The sequence below is a fragment of the Rattus norvegicus genome, chromosome 15, assembly GCF_021556685.1.
Source record: "Rattus norvegicus strain SHRSP/BbbUtx chromosome 15, alternate assembly SHRSP_T2T, whole genome shotgun sequence".
In the NCBI taxonomy this organism is placed as follows: Eukaryota; Metazoa; Chordata; class Mammalia; order Rodentia; family Muridae; genus Rattus; species Rattus norvegicus.
In genome coordinates, this window is record NC_141548.1 from 31,257,552 (window position 1) to 31,278,039 (window position 20,488).

The following is a 20,488-nucleotide window of genomic DNA, read 5'->3' on the forward strand; positions in this document are numbered from 1 at the left end:
CTGTGGTCTTAAGCACAAACCTGACCTTCATCCCCTAACTAATGAGAACTGGAACCTCGGAAGACAAGTGTGAGGGGAAACGGGAGGCTTGTGAGGGAGCTTTGGATAATGTGATAGGAACCAGGCCACACATACATATACACACCAGTCACATGCCACAGACAGCAGTCTTCATACACATACAAAGTCACACAGACATGCAACACACACAGAGACCCCTGCCTGCAGTCAAAGTCCCTCTCTCTCTCTCTCTCTCACACACACACACACACACACACACACACACACACACTTTGCACTTGGCTTATACTGCCTAAGAGACGCATTAATTTCACTTTTCCCCAGAAGCATGTGGAAACAGACGTGACGAGAGAGCACACGGTTCAGTTTCTGACAAGTGCTTAGTGGTGCAGTTCCAGACAATGGCGGATTAGTAAAGGATTACCTGATCCAGCAAAGGACAAAGGACTGACATTTTCCAGGTTGTCAGCACTGTCCTTTGTCACTGACTCCAATGACAACTACTTAATGAAAACAAAGGTGAAGGGTCACAGGTGAAAGGTCACAGCTGTGAGTTAGCGAGTCATGAAGAGTGCACAGACCCGAGGGATAGGGATCAGCACACAAACGTGAAGGAACAAACAGCACTCAGAGGCGGAGGGAGTGGCAGAGAAATGTTTTTTAATTTGGAAAGTAAGGGTTACACTGAGGGGAGGCAGATTCTGTGTTAACAGACGCGCACTGTGGAGTTGGTCCAACAGAGCAAAGGGAGTTCTCTGGACGCCCCACCTCACGTCCAGCAAGAGTCATAGCTGAGCACGAGTCTGAAGAATCCATGTACAACAAGCTGCCAGCTCAAGAATTCTGATCCAGGAGACGTCAAAGAGTGAGCCTGAAAGAAGCAGAAAGGTGCGTCATGTCCCAAAGCCTGCCTTCTTAAACTCTCAACCCATGAGGCCAGGCTACAATCACCAGAAAATGGCCAACTGTTCACAGCACTGTATGACAGCAGTGTCTGTAAGAACATGCTCACACAAAAACCCCAAGCTCACCAAAAAAAAAAAAAAAAAAAGAAGAAAGAAAGAAAGAAAAGAAAAAGGAACAGGGAAAAGGCCGCCGAGGCGCTGAAGAGACTGATCCCAATCCAGCTCCTGACTTACCAATCCTAACTCTGCATCAGCCACTCACCTTCCTGGCCCTCAGACTCCTCAAAGCACTAATGTCCAGTCGAGGACAGAGCCGAGACTGTGGATAAAACCTCTCAGAACCTCGGAAAGGTCAGGTCTGGGAAGGGGTAATTTAGTTCTCACCTCGCCTAAGTTACTTTGGGCAATGACTGCAGGAGGGGCCAGGTTGCTGCCTAGAGCTAAGTGGACTCTGATACTAAAACAAATGACCCTTAGACACCAAGGCCAGTCCACATAGAAAGGAAAAGGGTTCGGGAAAGAACTAGCCTTTGATGGTAGTTTCCAGAAAACTCTGTTCCCTCTTTCCCAGCGAGGACATGGCTTAGGAGTGCTCAGACAGAGGCTCTGGATTTCTGAATGTTGGCACAGTGAGTGAGCGACTCATAAGAACGCTGTTAACTACAAGTGGAATGAAGGCTGCTGTCAAAAACTGCCTCAAAAATCTCCTCTCTGATGGTGAAACAGGCACAATGGAAGACACCTACTGAGAAAGGTGAGGGGGTCCCCAGAGCACCCTGACCCACCCACTCTAATCACCCTAAAAGAAAGCAAGGAAAAATACAAGAAACAATGACAATAACTGCTGTCTACAGAGGGAAGTGACAAGGCAGACAGAGCCCTGCTCCCTCCGGGGAACCCTCTCTAGGCTGGACAGAGATGATCAAACGCTGACCTTTCCCTGGATTCTCATCACCCAATTATGGCTGGAACTGGGGGTGATGGAAATCAGAGACAACCGTGCCCAACCCCCGGGAGCAGAGCCCAGTCTGATCACTCTCATATTAGAGGGCACTGATCATAACTTCTAAAAGTGAAGGGCACTCCAGAAGTCACCTACGCCTGTCCCCTCCTTTTAGAGGCAAAACTACCACTTGAAAGCTGGAGATTTTATCCACAGCTATCCTGTACAACCCAGTACCCAGTAACTGCACACATGTACTTAACTTCCATTAAAACTGCCTAAAATCCTGCAGGTACGGTTTCAGTGGTGAGTGCTAACGAAGGTCAGCACTCAGTGTCAGGCAGGCTGGCTCATGTCCGGAATCCCAGGACTTGGGGAGTGAAGGCAGGAGGGACAGAAGTGTCAAGGTCTTCCCTAACTATAGACTGAGCTCAAGGCTTGCTAAGGATTCAGAAGAGTGTGTCAAATGAATGAATGAATGAATGAATGAATGAATGAATGAATGAAAGAAAGAAAGAAAGAAAGAAGGAAAGAAAAGAAAGAGAAAGAAACAAAGAAACAAAGAAAGAAAGGAACAAAGAAAGAAACAAAGAAACAAAGAAAGAAAGAAAGAAATTAAAATGTAGTTCCTTGGTTGGTGAGTCCCCTTTCAGATATCCACCAAGCAACATCAATCATGTGACTGATGGTCACTGCTGTGGGTAGGGCAGACTCGGTGTTTCCACACAGACCTGGGTGCTGTGTGAGGTCACCACCCCCACCACTACTAGATTACCTCAGCTCTCCCCACTGCACTCTCCTACGGCTCTCCTGTACCACTGGAATGATGCCGGCCTTTGCCCAAACACCTAAGATTATCTCTCTTTATCCCTTCTTATAAACTGCTCTTATTATCTTTCCCATTTAAGCAAGTTTAGTATTTTAACAATCTTATAAGTATGTGTGTATACATATACATAATCATATAAAACACACACATATAATTATATAATATATATAATAATGACATATATATATCTCATGACTCTAAAGTTCTTGAAAATAGAGAGCAGTGAACATCAGAGTTTAGGATCCAAACATCCATTAAGTGTCCACTGAGGCACTTAGTACCAAGGACTAAAGTCAACTGAAATTTTTCGGAGGCCAAGTTCCCTCAAGTACAGAGCATACCCATCTGTCTCCCCACCACAGTGCAGGCAGGCAATTACACGCACTGATGTAAAGGTGCAGTGGGAGACACATGAATCCTAAAGATGTGGGGCTAACAAAGCATTTTAGAGACGCATGGTTCCAGAACACTGCACACCTTATTTAAACAACTCCACGTCAGTGTCCTCCCTTCAGTAACCAGTGAGCATATAAATAAAAAGTACAACTGAACAAGGCTATCTCAAAAAGAAAAGGAAAAGAAAAGGAAAGGAAAGGAAAGGAAAGGAAAGGAGAGGAGAGAGGGAGAGAGGGAGGGAGGGAGAGAGAGAAAGAAAGAAAGAAAATAAATAATTTAAAATAATTTAAAAGCGGGGCTGATGAGATAGATTAGTGGGTACTTCTGCTACTCCTGACAGCCTGAGTTCCATCCCCAGGGCCCACATGGCAGGAGAGAGCAGCCCCTGAACACTGTCCTTCAACCATGTTCTATGCTGCGCGCGCACATGCGAGCGCGCACACACACACACACACACACAAACACACACACACACACACCCCTAACTATATCTGTCTCTAGCTCTCTGCCTCAAAAGACCAACCAGAAGAGTTCAATCACAAATTAAAAGAGTCAATTAATGCTTTTTAATAAAGAAGTTGCCAGACTTTCTAGCCCCTGAGGGCTGAGGCTCTGATAAAAGCTTATAAGACCCACTCACTAAAAACTGAAGGTGTTGCCAGTAGGAGCTCAGAGTTGGAGGCAATAAAAGGTCTAGAATAAATGACCCCTGTGAACTCCGACAGTTTATGCACACAGGTCTGAGAACACAGCCTGGGGTCGTGCTAAGGATCCTAGCTCAGCACTGCCCACTCCTGGCCACGATGTAAAGAAACCCCTGGTCCGCATTTAAGTTCACCTAGGCCTCTGCTGCCCTCCCATGACGGGGAAAGGAGCTAGCTTCTGTTGTTCCACCGAAATACAACTCATGCTTTGTGACACACTCCCAGCACAGGAGAGGTGCATCCACTAGATGGCAGCAGAGCACAGAGGGTGCCATCTAGGCTGCAGCAGATGGCACCATGCTCATATGCAAATGGACTCAGTGGATTATAAAATAATTTAAAAAGAGAGCATGTGGTGGGGTACTAAGCAGGGGTGATACAACCAAAATATACTACATAAATAAATTTAAACTCTTTTTCTTTAAAGTCCCAGAGCAAGTAAGCTGGTTCAGGGACAATGGGCACTTCCCTGAATCCTGACGCCAAGTGTGAGCCCTACGACCCACACAGAAGAGAACTTTGGGAGGTAGTCAGTCCTGTTCACCATGTGCTCTAGGCACACACGCACGCACTCACTCACACACACACACACACACACACACACACACTCACACACACACATACGCACTCACACACACACACGCACTCACACAAAATAAAATCTAATAAATTCAAGTTCCAGGTAAGGAGACCTTGTCTCTTAATTAAAAATAAAGATGGAGATGGGAAACAAAAATATATTTTGAGTCCCTTTCCAAGGTAATTCTCCTGAGTACTACTTTTGATAAATTAAAAAGCCAGGATTGCCTATCGTAAACACTACTATCAGCTCAAAGGCTCTGCCAGCCCACTCGCACACAGCCTTCAGGCACTAGCTGGGATTAGATTTTGACAATAGGAAGAGACTCTCCCCATATTAAAAAGGCAGAACTAACAAAATTTCAGCCCAGGCTTCTGGCAACCATCTCCACCCAGGAAGGCCAGCACACTTAAGCTCTGTTGTTCCTTGGTACCTACTTCACTGTCCCCGTCCCACAGCCACATCCCCAGGATGTTAACTCCCCAGTACAACCCAACACCCTGAAACCAGGTAGGCCGAGGCACACATCTTTAATCCCAGCACTCGGGAGTCAGACACAGGTAGATCTGAGTTTGAGGCCAGGCTGGTGTATATAGCAAGTTCTAGGACAGCCAGAACTACACAGAGAAACCCTGTCTAGAAAAACAAACAAACCAATCCTGAAAGTGGAGCTGGAGAGAGGCCTCCGCAGTTAGGATTATATACTGCTCTTTCGAAGGACCCAGGCTCAGTACCCCACACCAGCAGCTCCTAACTGCCTGTAACTCTAGCTCCAGGACATCCATCACCTCTGGTCGCTATGGGAACCTGCACTAACACACACAGACATACAAATATATGCAAGTTAAAAATACATTTTTTAAAATTAAAACAGGAATCTAAAATTGGGGCTGGGAGATGCAGACCTATACTCATAATCCCGCACATAGGAGGCAAGGATTGGAGGATCAGGAAGGAGTACAAGGCCATCCTTTAGTACATAACTTGTTTGAAGTGACCTTGTACTACTCTAAGGGTCCCTGCTAGAAAGCAAAAACAAACAAAAGATTTCTCCCGGTGCTCTCTGATCTCTCCGTGCCCAGTCTGCAACGGGAATGGCAGGCTTACCTGGAGGAGGCTTCCTGGAAATAAAATGGATCTCACAAGCACTGGAGCAGCCCCCACCGAGCACTCATCTGCTCTTCCTTGGCCCTCCTGGGTCACACTGACTTTTACAGCTCAATGCCATTCTCTTTTGTTCTGCCTTTTCTCCCTGGTTTCAAATGTCACCTTCAAATTCATTAAAAGATTTCTTTAAATGCCCATCTGTCAACTGGAAGATAAGGAGAATGCTAGGGAGAAACATGAGAATCCTGCTCAAACTGTGCTGCCTATAGCCCATAATTCCTGTCAGACTAAGGACGTCAGTACCTCCAGTGTCTTAGGAACGAGTGTTATCACCGCTCTGAGTGCTTCTGGTTGTTTCCTTTGATCCTACCTTCTGAGTTCCTGTGACCATCAGGACTCACTTGGAAACTAGGTGTAGAATGTATGGCACAGTGGACACGCGGTGAATTAAAACCACACAGATGGGACAAGTGTGTGGGCAGGGTAGGTGTACCAGGTGAAAGGTCTCTGGAGAATGTGCGAGGCAACACCCCAGACAAGAGCGTTCCCCACCTTGTCTGCGAGCCTACTGTTTTCTACAGTGCCTGGCCACTGAAGTGGGACTGGGCGATTCTGCGTGCTCTCAGCCCATCACTCCCAGCCGGGTAGGTGATCTGCACTGCACACCTTGGCTGAGCCTGCTCTTCCTCTTTTGTCCTAATTTTGAAATACTCAGTTCTCTGGAAGCCGAGTCCTCCTCCAAACACGTTAGCACTAGAAAAGAATTTTCCATGACTTGGTGTCTCTCTGAGCCTGGAGAAGACCCTGGAAATGCACTGTCCCTTCATGAATACATAGCTAACTCATCTAGGAAACGCCTTCACAAATCCAGAGTGAGGCGGTCAGAGGACACAACGCCTGAGTTAGACCCAGCATTCATTAACTCAGGGCGGTCCACACTAGAGGCTACATTCGAGGGAGCCAATGAAAACAGTTAACTGGGGCCTGGCCAGAGCTACAATCTGCCGCTCAACTCCTTCTCCATCCACCTCTCAGGGCGCTTCATCCTGGTGTCTGGTAACCTTAATCACGTCATGCCTTCACGGTACGTCTGAGTCTTTAACCTTAAGATGGGGTCTCATCAAGTTCCAATCTTCCCGCCTTTCGCCCAAGTGCTGGATGACAAGCACACACCACTGTGTCTGGTGTTACAGTACTGATACCGAACCCAGGGCACTCCGCCAGCTGTACACATCTCCAGCTTTGCTTTCTGTTCTTGTTTATACTTTTAAAACTGTTCGCCTTAGGCACTTGACTCCCTCTGTATCCCCACTAACTGGCGCTGACTAGGGAGGAGAAGGGGGATGGGGATCGGGTCTCCAATAACTGAAACTGTATTAGGAGAGCAGAAGGAAGTTCTTCTCAAATGTTTTCAGTGACCACAGCATCCCAACAACTTACCACTACCCAAACTGAAAGGTCTACCCCAACAAATAGAACAAAACAGTTCTGTGCCATTTTAAGATGCAGTCATGTGCCATTCCCAGTGCAGCCACCGTCGTGTCACTGCACATACTCTGGCTCTTGTGTGAGGTTTCTGATGACTTCAGAATCAACACAGAGGTTTTCATGTAGTGATGGAAAAAGGGTGGGCCTGGGGCATTTTCTCCCAAAAGGTTATTATTTTCTAAGATTCTCTTCTCTCACCACCCAGAAGCAACAATACTAAATCTTATGGTACAAAAGCAAAGGAAGGAGCACAGGCACGTGAGTTGCACGAGCACAGGGCCAAACACCAAGAGGCAGAGGCTACTCTACATCCAGGTACCTGTGCATCTGGGGAAGCAACTACATTGCTCCTGGCCCATGTTCTCCTATCAAGGGGAAAAGTCATGCACTTAACACAGCTTTAAGACTCTGCTTCTGGGGTGTAGAGGTGGCCTCATTCAATGAGAATGGCCACAGGCCCCTATGCTGAATGCTTCCACCCAGTAGGTGGAGCTGTTCGAGAAGGACTAGGAGGTGTGTCCTTGGAGGAGGTGCGTCACTATGAGTAGGCTTTAAGGGTCAAAAGCCTGTGCCATTCGCAGTTAGCTTTCTGCGTCAAGCCTGTGGCTTAAGATGTAAGCATCGGCTACCGCTCCAACGCTATGTCTGCCTGCTGCCCTGCTCCCACCTTGACACTCAGACTCTAACCCTTTGCAACAATGAATACCAACTAAACACTTTCTTCTACACGTTCGTTACCTCTGCCATGCTGTCTTGTCACAGCATCAGTAAAGTAGCTGAGATGAGAGGGGAGGGAGGAGAGGGGAGAGGAGAGAGGAGGGTTCGCAGCCTATGAAGGGAGGGTAGAGAGGGTTTTCAGCTCTATAAAAGGGATCTAGGTGAGAAGCCATGGCAGGTGATGTTAAGACTCTGCTCTGTGTATTTACAGGTTGTTATTAATGTTCCTAAGGGATGGATGGTACCAGGCTTTGTATAGTTTTTTTTTTCTTTTTTTTTTTTTTTCTTTTTTCCGGAGCTGGGGACCGAACCCAGGGCCTTGCGCTTGCTAGGCAAACGCTCTACCACTGAGCTAAATCCCCAACCCGGGCTTTGTATGTTTAAGTGGGCAATTATATCTTACCAATTGGGTCAAAGGTTAAAAAAAAAAAAAGGATCTAGGCCTGCCTTTGTTTCCCTATCAGAACTCTATAAAGTTTGTTTGGGGGACAAGATGGCTTGGGTGCCTAACAAGGGATGTAGCCTAGGAACCAAACAATACCAGTCTGGTTCCAAATCTTCTCACAGGTGAATCCAACTTTACCATTTAACTTCAGGGCACACATCCATAAGAACCAGCTGTCATTCATTCACACTACTCTGAACACCTATCAGGCAATGATGCCCATATTTAATATTTAACATCAATGGCAACTGGAAAAACACCTCAAGAACAAATCTAAAAGCAAAACCTGCAATTCATCTTCCTTCAAAAGCACACCTATAACCCACAGGCTGACGAACATGCTGGTACTAATGCACACTGAAGCCCCAGGAAAGCCTGCAAACATCTCACAGCACCATGGGAACCTGGTCAACCAGGAGCAGAACCCGCCCATCCGATTTCACCGGCTGGAATCAGCGCAGCAGGCAAGGGCTGGGATCGCCACTTACACTCTGCCAGTCTCCAACTCCACGGTAAGGAAATGGGAGCGGCTCAGCCGACGAAGTTCATGACGACGAGGTGCAGGATAGTGCTGGCAAAGAGAAAATCAGCAAAGGCTCGCTCAGGAGAGATGCCTTGGAAATCCGCCTTGTTCTGGGGGTTGATCTGTATTCTCAAGCAAACTGGGTAAGAAACAAAACAGAAAAGTCATTATTCAGAAATAGAAAATAAATGATCACTAATCAGGACATAAATATATCCGATCATGAAAATTCTCTAATAAAATGAAAGCACCACACCCAAGAGGCACGCACAGGAGTCGGCTGTGACGTGCACCACGCTAGAAAACTTAATGTCTATTAATAGTACAGAGGGGATTACATAGCTCATGAAGACAAAGAAATACTATACAGCAATGAAAAGGAACTTCTGCTAGAACCAAGTTGGATGGATTTCACAATGATATGCAGCACAAACCAAACACAAAGAGTACACACTAGATGATTCCACACATATACAGCTTTAAAACTAGACAAGCCAACCAGACATGGCAGTACACACCTGTAATCCCAAAATATGGAAGGCTGAGGAGAACAGCCACTAGTTTATCGAGACTACCGTGGACTACATAGTTAAGACACGCTTTCAAAAAAGCAAGACAATAAAAATAAATAAACATGATAGGCAAAATAAATCTAGACTAGCATAAGTCAGATAGTGGTTTTCATTCTCACGGACAGAAACATGGCTTCAGAGCTGCAAGGAACCTTGCATGGCACTGATAATGTTCTGTCCTGATCCAGGTCATAGTTAGACCAGAGCATTTAAAATTCATCCCAAACTAGGTACGGTGCTGCACAGCTGTCACCTGTGCTTCGGGAGCAGATGTAAGGGACTCCTTCAAGGTCACCTCACACTCAAAGGTGAACCTGAGATACATAAGGCCCTGTCTCAAAAGATCTAAAGCTAAGGCTGCCAGATGGCTTACTGGTAAGGGCATTGCCGGCAAGCCTAACGGCAGGCATATACACATACAATAACTAAAAACTGTAAAAGGAAATAGAAAATTTAACCCATAAGATTACCTACCTTTACTATCTTACCTATCCTTTATTAAAGGAAAAATAAGGGAGAAAAAAACAACACCTCAGTTATGCTAAAACCTATAATCTTATTCACACTTACACTCCCTAAAGCCTAAGACTCTCTTAAGATGGTTGGTTTAAAGGTGTCTAATTATACCTACATGGGGCTTATCTATAGCAGTAACAAACAGAGTTGGGATGAATGAGGACCCTGTGACATCCTAACCTTCTACAAGAAGCGTGCATGATACACGGTGGAGATCCTAAGTACAGCCGATGGTCCACAAGGACCTCCTGCTGTAGATAAACTGTCCCGGTAAAGTTCTAGTGGCTTCATTTGCCTCAAAAGACAACAGAAGATCCGACACACAAGGCTCTTGACAGTGATCTCTGCTCCCACTTTTCTGTATCCCTGAAGTCTAACAAGGCAGCAGCCAGTCTGCTCTCTTTTTCTATCTGAAGCTCGAGGGGCAGTCTCTGCTCAAACACCTTTTCTGGCTTCAATAAATTATTGCACTGGCTTCAGGCTAGCATCCACACCAGCATTAACAAAGAATCCACTGAGAAGACACAATGACCAGATTAGTCCTCCAGAGTTCATCACCATGGCAACAGTTCCCATCAACCTAAGCACAGAAACACTAGGAAGAGCACTGACCTTTCTGCGGGGCACTGGCTGGAGTATGGAAACCACTTAAATCTTGCCGTAAAAGGCCAGGTTAGCCCACCTTGGGGGAAAGCAACTGGCAATACCACTTAATATCTAAAATGTTTTTTTCCTTTCAACAATGAATGTGACTTACAAAACATAGCATTTTTGTAAAATTGAAAGAAAAAAGAGAAATGATCCAAATGTCACCATGGGGAATGATTAAATCATACAACACACCTGCAATGAAGTCCTACACAATTATTCAGAATAAATTCTCTATACACTGACAAGAACGCTATCCACTTTTACTGAATGAAAAAAATAGCCAAAGCACTAACACATCAGCTCTCCTTTTGTATGTCTGTAGTGTTATGTTATACATGCATGTTCATGTGCTGTGCATAGGGTAGGTGCACACATACGTGTGTGTGGAACATATTGAATTCAGGAGTCTTCCTCATTCACATCCCATCTCATTTTAAAGATTTTTATCGTGTGTGTGTGTGTGTGTGTGTGTGTGTGTGTGTGTGCGTGCGCGCGCACGCGCGCGCGCTTCACTGTATGCTTATCTATGTGCCCTGTGTATACAGGGGCTCCTAAAAGCCAGAAGAGGGCACTGGATTTCCTGGAGATTGGATGTGGGTTCTGGGAACCAAACTTAGATCCTCTGGAAGAACAGGAAGTGATCTTAACCACTGAGCCATCTCTCCACTCCACCTACCTTATTTTTTGAGACAGGAGTTCTCATGAACTCATGGATTCTCTCTGACGTTCTCACTGAAGCTTAGATTCCCAAGGCTGGCCAGCCAATGAGCGTCAAGATCTACCTGCCTTTTCCCCTTCCTCCACCTGGGACCTGTGTGGTGTGTCCAACTTCTCCTATAAGTGCTAGGGACCTTACCTCAAGTTCAAGTTCATGCTTGTGCAGCAACTGGGCCCGCGGGGCCCAAATTGCTCTTTCTACAACTTTAATTTCTATATGTGATTACTATGTTTATATCTTTATTTTATATATAAATAGTCTATCACTTACTTGCAATCTAGCAAAAACTCTAGAGAAGAAGACACAGAACTATTAACAGTACTGGACTAGAAATGAGGTGGTACCTGGAGTAACTATTGGGGGACAAGCTTTGTGACAGTGGATACAGCCATGGACTGATGGTGACCTTGAAATGACCATAACAACTCAAATTAAGTTACAGTGCACAAATCAACCCCACAAACATCCAATAGACCTCAGAGGTCACTGAGACCAACATCCCATTTTTAGAATTGTTTATATTCTATGTATATGAGTGTTTGCCTACATGTGTATACATGCATCGTGTGTGCCTGGTGCCCAATGAGGTTAGTAGACAGCACTGGATCTCCAGAACTGAAGTCACGTGACTGTTTGTGAGACACCATGTAGATGCTGGAAATGGAACCTGGGTCCCCTAGAAGAGCAGCCAATGCTCTTAACTGCTGAGCCATCTCTCCAGCCCTTCAAACACCCCATTTGGTGCATAAAATGCCTATGCTAGTTGGATTTTTTTTTCCCCAATTTGACACAAACTAGTCAGCTGAAATGAGAACCTCAACTGGGGGACTGCCTCCATCAGACTAGTATGTGGGGCTTTGGGGTTTGCCTTCATCAGACTAGCCTGTGGGGCTTTGGGGTTGCCTCTATCAGACTAGCCTGTGGGGCTTTGGGGTTGCCTCTATCAGACTAGCCTGTGGGGCTTTGGGGTTGCCTCTATCAGACTAGCCTGTGGGGCTTTGGGGTTGCCTCTATCAGACTAGCCTGTGGGGCTTTGGGGTTGCCTCTATCAGACTAGCCTATGGGGTTTGGGGGCATTTTCTTTCCTTTTAAAAAAATTATTGGGGCTGGGGATTTAGCTCAGTGGTAGAGCGCTTACCTAGGAAGCGCAAGGCCCTGGGTTCGGTCCCCAGCTCCGAAAAAAAGAACCAAAAAAAAAAAAAAAAAAATTATTTACCAGGTATTTTGTCTTCATGTAAGTCTGTGTACCACTTGTGTGCCTGGTGTCCTAGGAGGCAAGAAGAGCATATCAGAACCCCTAGAGGTGGGGTTATAGACAGTTGTGAGTAGCCATATGGGTGCTAGGAATTGAACCTGGGTCCTCTAGAAGTACAACCATAAAAAGTGTTCACAACTGCTGAGTCATCACACCTACATTTTCTTAATTAATGACTGACATGGGAGGGCCCAGCTCCATGTAAGCAGTGCTACCCCCCGGCAGGTGGTCCTGGTTGTGTAAGGAACCAAGCTGAGCAAGCCAGTAAGCAGCACTCCTCCATGGTCTTTACTTCAGCTCCTGTTTTGACTTCCCTTGATGATGGGCTATGCCATGAGAGTCCCACAAGCCCTTTCCTCCCCAAGTTGCTACCAGTCATAGTTTTTCACAGTGATAGAAAGCAAAATAGAGCAATGTCCAAGAAGTGGTGGGAGACAGGTGTGCTGGAAGGAGCCTCCAAGAAGAGCCTGGAAGGTTTTCTGAAGGAGGCCTACGAGGTCCCAGACTTGCCTGTGTTGCTCATAGACAGGCCATATCCCTCAGCTGGTTTGGACACAAGAAAGGTAAAGAAATTGCTCCAGAAATGAGAATTCAGCTTCCCCCTGAGCACTTCTGGAGACAGAAACCAACACCCTCTTGAAACAGCCTGCCCCCTCCAGCAGCCCTGTTTCATCATCTCCTTAAATGCTCATTTGTTCAGCAAAACATTTATCAAGTGCCATCATTCTAGATGCTGGGAGTATAGCACATAGCCAGCCAGCCAGCTGTCTTGTCCAGTAGTCGTGTCTAAAAACGCTACTACAGACCATTTAAAGGCTAAAAAGTCAGGCACACAAAGATCTGGGGCAGAGCAATCCAAGCTGGGGACAACAGATATCAGTGGCCAGAGAAGACTCAGGACAGAGGCTGGACCTAGTCAAAGGCAATGAAACAGCCTTTCGGGGTTTGAGGAGCTGAGCAACAACAACTCCCATTCTTTAAGGGCTAGAACTGCATCGTGAAGAATGGTTTGTGGGACTAAAGATGAACGACTTAGAACTGAAGAGCTCAGGACTACGGTGATAAAACCAGGCAGAAACAAGGAGACAGACAGCCTATATTCCAGAGAAGACAGAGCTTGCTGTGAAATGGGTGTGGGAGTTGAGAGAAGCTATGGGATCAGAGAGACTTAACTATCTGGCTGAACAACCTAGCCGGGGTTGACACTGTACACTGCCAGTTAAGAAGCAGATGGCTGGGAAGGGGGACAGTGTCTATTTGGGAAATAGAACATGAAAGACAGAAGAGACATCAAAAAGAGAAATACATCAGGAACTGGATTTATTATCTTGAACCAAGTGGACGGGTCCAAACTAAAATACCAATACCATGGTAACTATATGCATAGATATGGAACTTAAATTCAACTATGGAAAGAAATACGAAATGAAGCACCCAAGCACAGTGGGAAGGCAAAGCCAGTAGGACGTGAGGAGCGAGGAGGAGGCAGCTCTAAGGGTCTGGGAAGGAGTGTTTCCCTCAGAAGGAACCAGCCATTTGAGCTAAACGCTAACGCTGCAGTCAGGCAAGGTGAGGCGGACGACTACTCCATCTGGCAACATGGGAAACAGTCTGAGGAAGTGGTGGGGACAGGCCACCGCACAAGGGCACCGAGAAATACGTGGGGAAAGGTAGACACAGCAACCACTCTTTCAAGAAGCTCTAGAGAGGGAGAAGAGAAGATGCTAGCGATGGGCGCCGGGATGCCTGGGGTCACACCCGACTTTCTTTTCCTTTTTCTTTTTGAAGACAGGTTCTTGGCAGGCCTTAAACTCACTATGCAAACCAGCCTGGCCTCAAATTCATAGATATCCTCCTGCCTCAGCCACTCAAGAGCTAAGACTAAAAGTATGCACCACCACGCCTGGTTCCGCCTTTTAAAGTGAGACAATTTTAGAGCAGACTAACACTTGAGAATGACTCAAAAGAGAAAGCCCATGATGCTGAATGACGAGATCACCTCAGAAGCTGCTCAGCCACCCAGAAAAGACCAGTGCCTGAGTAAGTGCAAGAGCTGGGCGCTGACGTGGGAGGGAATCAGACAGCAGAGACACAGGAGCAGGCTGGCTGCTGGGAGCCACTGGAAGATGAACGGACTCCTGGCTACTCTCACTTTGCTAGTAAAAACTAAAATACAAGATAAACTGTGAACACAGGCAAAGAAATGGAGAAAAGTGTGAGGGGTCACGAGGCACACCCTGGGAAAGTGAGGGACACACTGCAGGAGCACGGAAAGGGCTCCTATCCGTACCAGCACCCTTCCACAGAGACCTGTCTGCATCGTCCTGCAGACTGTACGAGGAGGAACCGCCGTGTGCTCCTCCCAGCAGAACCCGCAGCATACCAGCAGAGAGCCTGGCAAACAGTCCTCCATCTTCCTTTTTTTTTTTTTTTTTTTTTAAGGTTTTCAACCAGCATGTTTTTATTAATGAAATGGACTGGAAGCAGTCAGAACAGAGATTACAGAATTACAGAATGGATCAGTTATCTGTTAAGTTTTACAGGGCTGGTGTGTGTTGTTTCTGCCTAAGGGTCCTGCTCAAAAGATCTTGGAATCCACTTGGGAAGCATCTTAGATAAAGGTGGTTGCTGTGTCACTTATGATACGGTCCCTGAGTGGTTCTATGTCACTCGTGGAGGTGGTGTCCTATCCCCCTATCTGAAATGAGATTGATGTCGGGTGACTTTCTCTTCGCTGCAGTGACTCCTGTGCGCCTGTAATGCAACAGGCACGTAGGAAATGTGTTCAGGATTTACTGTGGACTTCTCCTTTCTTCCTTCTAAGTAAAATTCTAAAGCGTAGTTTTGTAACTGTGAAATGCTATCTGTGATTCCATTTTGTCTAACTAGCACCAATCACAGGTGTAAGCCGGCATCAACACAAACGCTGGTTTAGAGATGCCTTCTCCTTCCGGGTGCACACTGTGGCCCGGACCTGGAGGAATTCGCCCCGAACTGCTGGCCTGTGGCTACTGTGCGGATTTGAATTTTTGTTTTTCGAAGAGCGCTCTCAGCTGCTGCTCAGTGGTGGCTTCCTTCTGCTGCATCAGCTCTGCTGCCCCTTTCGTCACTCCCCAAGCATCCGGCTTGGACATCAAAGGGTTGTATGGTCTGCCGGAAGCTATTCGAAGATTCTGCCAGTATTCTTTCCTGGCCCTTGCCCTGATCCAGGGTTTGGTGTGCATGTCCAAACCACTTCCCCAGCTGCCATGTTTTTCTGAAGCTGGTGGTAAAATTCCCCTTTCTGGGGCAAGCTCCTCTGCAATGGCCCTGATGTGGTAGGGCTCAAATCCACAGCAGCCGCCAATGTACCTGACCCCCAGGTTGTAGGCCTCTCTGGCGTATTTTTGAATATCCCATCTGGTGGCAACTCTGGGTTCCAATCCAAAGGGGAATTCTGGGAGATCAATAAATCCCTGTTTGCCACAGTCAGGGGTGTGGTAGGCCAGGGGCTGGCTCATCAAGTAAGCCTTCAGCCGAGCTGCTTCCAGACCCTCCTTCATGAGCTTTATTGTCTGCAAGCTGGTGCTGTCCTCCATCTTCCTTAAATTAAGACAGCTATGCTCACAATTTAAGATGCAGCGTTAACCAAGGATGCAGACAGGAAAGCACCTGCCCTCACCTCTCAGAGGGGAGACAAGTACAAGAAATGCAGACTAATGGAAGAGTGCCATCTCTCCTTCCTTACTCTTGTCCCCCACATAGAGTGAAGCAAGGACACAAGAGTCCTGGGTCCAGCAACAGTAAACTGACAGGCACAAGGTGTGAACCAAGTTCTGAAGACAGACAAGTAAAGGTACAAGAACCTCAGAACGGTGAATGACTTACTAACACTGGACAGTGATGAAGAGGGTGGTGTCAACAAGGCCAGCTCCCAGCAGAGCCTAAGTGTTCTGAAAAAACAAACTAATCACAAACTCCACTTTGGGAACCACAGACAAATTTGATTAGGTAACACAACAAGTGTGCAAATCAAATCAAGCTGAGATATCAGGGGCCATAAGCCAGGAAGCAGCCTGAGGCACCGAGAATAAAAAGCAATGGACAGGACATTAGAAACCAGACAATCAGCCACGAAGTTGGCGAACTCCCAATCTCCCGCGCAGCAGCTGAGAGGAATTCACAGACCTAAAGGACACTCCCTAAAGTAACTCCACCCCACACCACACAAGCCAATGGCTCCCTGGAGACAGAAAACACTCTGGATTAGTCTCCCTGTCTCTCAAATCCAAACTCCTTTGTGATTTCTTAACTTCTGCGATGTGCAAGTGTGCGTGCGCATGTCACGTATGAATGTGGTATATGTGTGTAGTGTGTGTGCATACTTTCAGAGGCCAGAGGACATTGGGTGTCCTGTTCTCTCTCACCCTTATTCCTTTGAGACAGGGTCTTTCAATAAACACAAAACTAGCAGGCAGCAAGACTCTGCAATCCTCTTGATTCCATCCTGCACCACCCCACTCCCCTCTGCCCCCCACCCCCACCCCAGTACTGGGGTTACAGACATATGTAGCCATGCCTAGCATTTGACATTGGTGCTGGGGACCTGAACTCACCGCTGTGAGCACTCTAACCACTAAGCTGCCTCTCCAGCCCACAAACTGTTTTTCAGAAGGCAAAACTGTTTCCTAAGCTTGAGAACAGAAGAACCAAAGTTGTAAAGAAACTTAAAGCAATGGTTCCACAGACTAGGGATGAGGCTCAGTGGGGGAGTGCTTGCCTAGTAGGACTTATTTTGAAGACAGACTTAACTAATTTCCACTTAATCTTCCTAAACAGTTCTTGAAATGAGCAGATCCCAGCTAGGTACAAAAGGAAACAAAGACTACCAACACTAGAATGTTAACTCTGAAGCGACAGATGTCCCTCCTCTAGTGATAGCTAACAGGAAGATAAACAGCTGCTGTGCATGGCTGGGATAGACAGACTGCTCTCCCCAGAGTCCTCTAAAAGCCTACCACACTATACACTGCTAAAAAGGCCCACCCCTAGTACCATCTCTCCTCAAGCCTGAGACCCAGAATAAGCCACCCAGCCATGAGGAAATAAAAGAGTGTCTTTACAGACTTAAATGTCTGATGGCAGCATTCTAAACTGCTTTACAATGTTCTGACATTTGTTCAAAAGAGCAAATGTCCATGCAAAAGAAATAACCAGGCAAAAGAATGAAGAGAATCGAGCTATCAAGGGTCCTCCTCCAAGTCACACAACTAACAGCAACTTCAAGTCTGCCCTTGACTTCCACAGAGAACTGTTGGTGGACGGCTGGTTTGTATGGCATTTACTCTTTACTTATGTGAGTGTATACTGCGGAGGTGAGAGAACACAGGACTTGGTTCTCTCCTCCCGAACCATGTTCCAGGGATCAAACTCAGGTGATACTCAGGTTTGGTGACAAGGACCTTCACCCACTGAGCCATCTCACCTGCCTGTGTTGCCACTGTTAATCCTCAGATGATCTCCTACAGAAACAGGCCCGACACCCAAAGCGCCAGCATTTAGTGCCACTTGGTCTTTCCAATCTTCCCACATAATTTCCTACAACCTCTCTTCACCAAAACTGCCCCTTCCATTCTCTTTCCCCACGCCCCCCACCCCCCAACACCCAAAAAAAGCCATAGAAAAGTCAAAAACATCAGCAGGCATATGATGTCCTGTCTTAACAATATGAACAAAGGCCGAACAGCCAATTTTCAAATTTTCCATTAAAACAAGTTACCAAGCAATAATCTGGCCTAGCAAAAGAAGTTCAGTAAAATTAATGCTGTCAAAGCAGACATGACAGCCAGGCTGCTGATACACCTTTAACCCCAGCACTCAGTGTGGAGGTACATGATCTAGGAGTTCAAGGTCAGCCCAATCTAGAGTTCCAGTCAGACAGGGCTACACACTAAAACCCTGTCTCAAAAAAAAAAAAAGAAAAAAAAAAAAAGGATGGATGGATGGATGGAAGAAAGGACAGACATGGATGGATGGATGGATGGATGGATGGATGGATGGATGGATGGATCTGAGGATTTAGCTCAGTGGCAAAATGCCCGGAGTTCACTGAAGGAGGAAGAATGCAAATGATAACTTTCTGCAGCAACAATGAATGAATTATCAGAAATCCTTTTCTTTTCCTTACACCCACTTATATTTCTCACCCTATTCCCTGTTACCTAAAAGATTTGGAAATATCACTGCTAACACCAATTTTACTACTATTAATGCCCTCACTAACCATGACATCACTAATAATGCCCTCAATACTGATTATGCCCTCATTAATATCCTCAATACTGATAATGACCTCACATAACACTATATACACACACAGAGCTCACAAAAATATTTTTAAAAGATTGTTTTTAAAAAAGCAAGTCATCTACAAAAAGAAAAGAAAAAAGGAAAGAGACAGATGGAAAGAAAGAAGAAAGGAAGGGAGGGAAGGAAGGGAGGGAGGGAAAAGGAGAGAGAGAAAAGGGAGAGAGAGATAGAGTGAGAGAGAGAGAAAGAAAGAGAATGAGAGAACGCACTAACATGACTTTTCAGCAAATTGTTCTTTTCTATGTAGTCCTGGAAAGTCAGAACTTAAGGCAGAGGCTTGTGAAGATGGGAGGCTTCAACAGGACAGGGCCTACTTAACTCAGGCTACGGCCTCACCCTGTTCCTACACTTCTGTAACCAGAGGATAAATAAATAAGAGGCTCTCAGTAAGATGCTTTCTCCTGGCTGGTTAATTGAACTGCCTTGAATGGTACTGGGCACAGTAAAGAGGCTTGTCAGATCTGCCTAATGGTGCTAACAGATCCTGATGGTTAGGGTGTAGCCTCAGGGAACTGAACCAAAACCCAAAGACGACCACTTAACAAGCTGATTGTGCAGCTCCAGTTCTGATTGTGCCCAGTGTGCCCAAACTAGCAATGTGAATGTGTACATGTGACTGAGATTTATGTTAAGACTGTAAATCAAATCTCCAGACAAGTCCAATGCCACCTTTTGTCTCTGCCCAAACCAGCTCTACTTCGCTGAAAAAAACAATTGCTAATAAACTCCCAAAACACTGCTGATCCTAATACATGTGGTAGTAACATTCCTGAGCCACCTGGTCCCAGAGTTCTCTCAATCCCATGGGGCAAGAAAGGTCGGGGTTCAGATAAAACACATGGCGGCAATCCTCATTAAGTCTGTAAGTCTGTAAGGTTATCAAATGTGTAGACCAGAAAGAAGGGCTAATACACAATTGTGCGAATAAAAAACTGAGTTCGGGATAATGAGAAAAATCACAGAAACTATGCACAGAAATAAGAAGGGGCAACTAAAAAGTCAGCATCAATGGATTGCCTCCTCACAATCAATCACTAATATTTAAATTCCTATACTATCACTAAAGTCTTCTCCTAGATGGAGTAGGGATTAGGCCAAAGTGATGGAAATGGTTCAGTTTGACTTTCCATTTAAAGCTCTTACAAACTTGAAATTTGTATTAAGGCTTCATCAAAATTGGGTATTTTTTCATTAGAGCGGTATTAACTACGACGACCACCAGAAGAGCTATTTCTTTACATATTCAGTTTCAGCTCCTAGCCAGCTGTTTGGCATTAGAAATGTGACAACATTTCTGAGTTTCCTTCCTGGATCCCAAGAAGTAAGAGTGACTTCACAGGCGACGACTTTCTACAAACTACCAAAGGGTACAGTGAGGACGAAGCTGCGTGCCAAAAGTGGGACATTATTATTAGGATACAGAATCATTACCCGCTAAGATGAAGCTGCCCACACAAGAGATGAAGCCAGAGAGGAAAGAGTTGAAGGGGAAGGTGCCCACGAGGAGACAGTAGCCGAACTGCAGCGCCCCGGTCAGCAATATATAAAGGAGATAGGCATCCAGCAACTTCAGCCGCTGTGGAGTGGAGCTCAAGTACTCCTCCAGGAACCGGGAGATGACGGACACCACAGACGCCGACATGACGAACCCGGGAACTTCGGATACCGGACGAACACAGGGTATGTGGCTCGCGCGTGCGCGTTAGCGGGCTCTAGCCACTCCCACGCCGGCGGGCCAATTGGGTCCGGGGTAAAAGCCAACCTTGGCGC

At 46.2% G+C, this 20,488-nt stretch overlaps 1 protein-coding gene across 2 annotated transcripts; it reads right to left on the bottom strand.

Moving 5' to 3' along the window:
- Window positions 1-661: 661 nt before the first annotated feature.
- Dad1 (defender against cell death 1) lies at window positions 662-20,431 on the bottom strand. Of its 2 annotated transcripts, NM_001393807.1 has the most exon segments (4): window positions 662-892; window positions 8,624-8,797; window positions 12,332-12,382; window positions 20,150-20,431. In NM_001393807.1, coding segments are annotated over 3 exon segments (393 nt in total). In that variant the 5' UTR covers window positions 20,361-20,431; the 3' UTR covers window positions 662-892; window positions 8,624-8,666.
- Window positions 20,432-20,488: the final 57 nt, after the last annotated feature.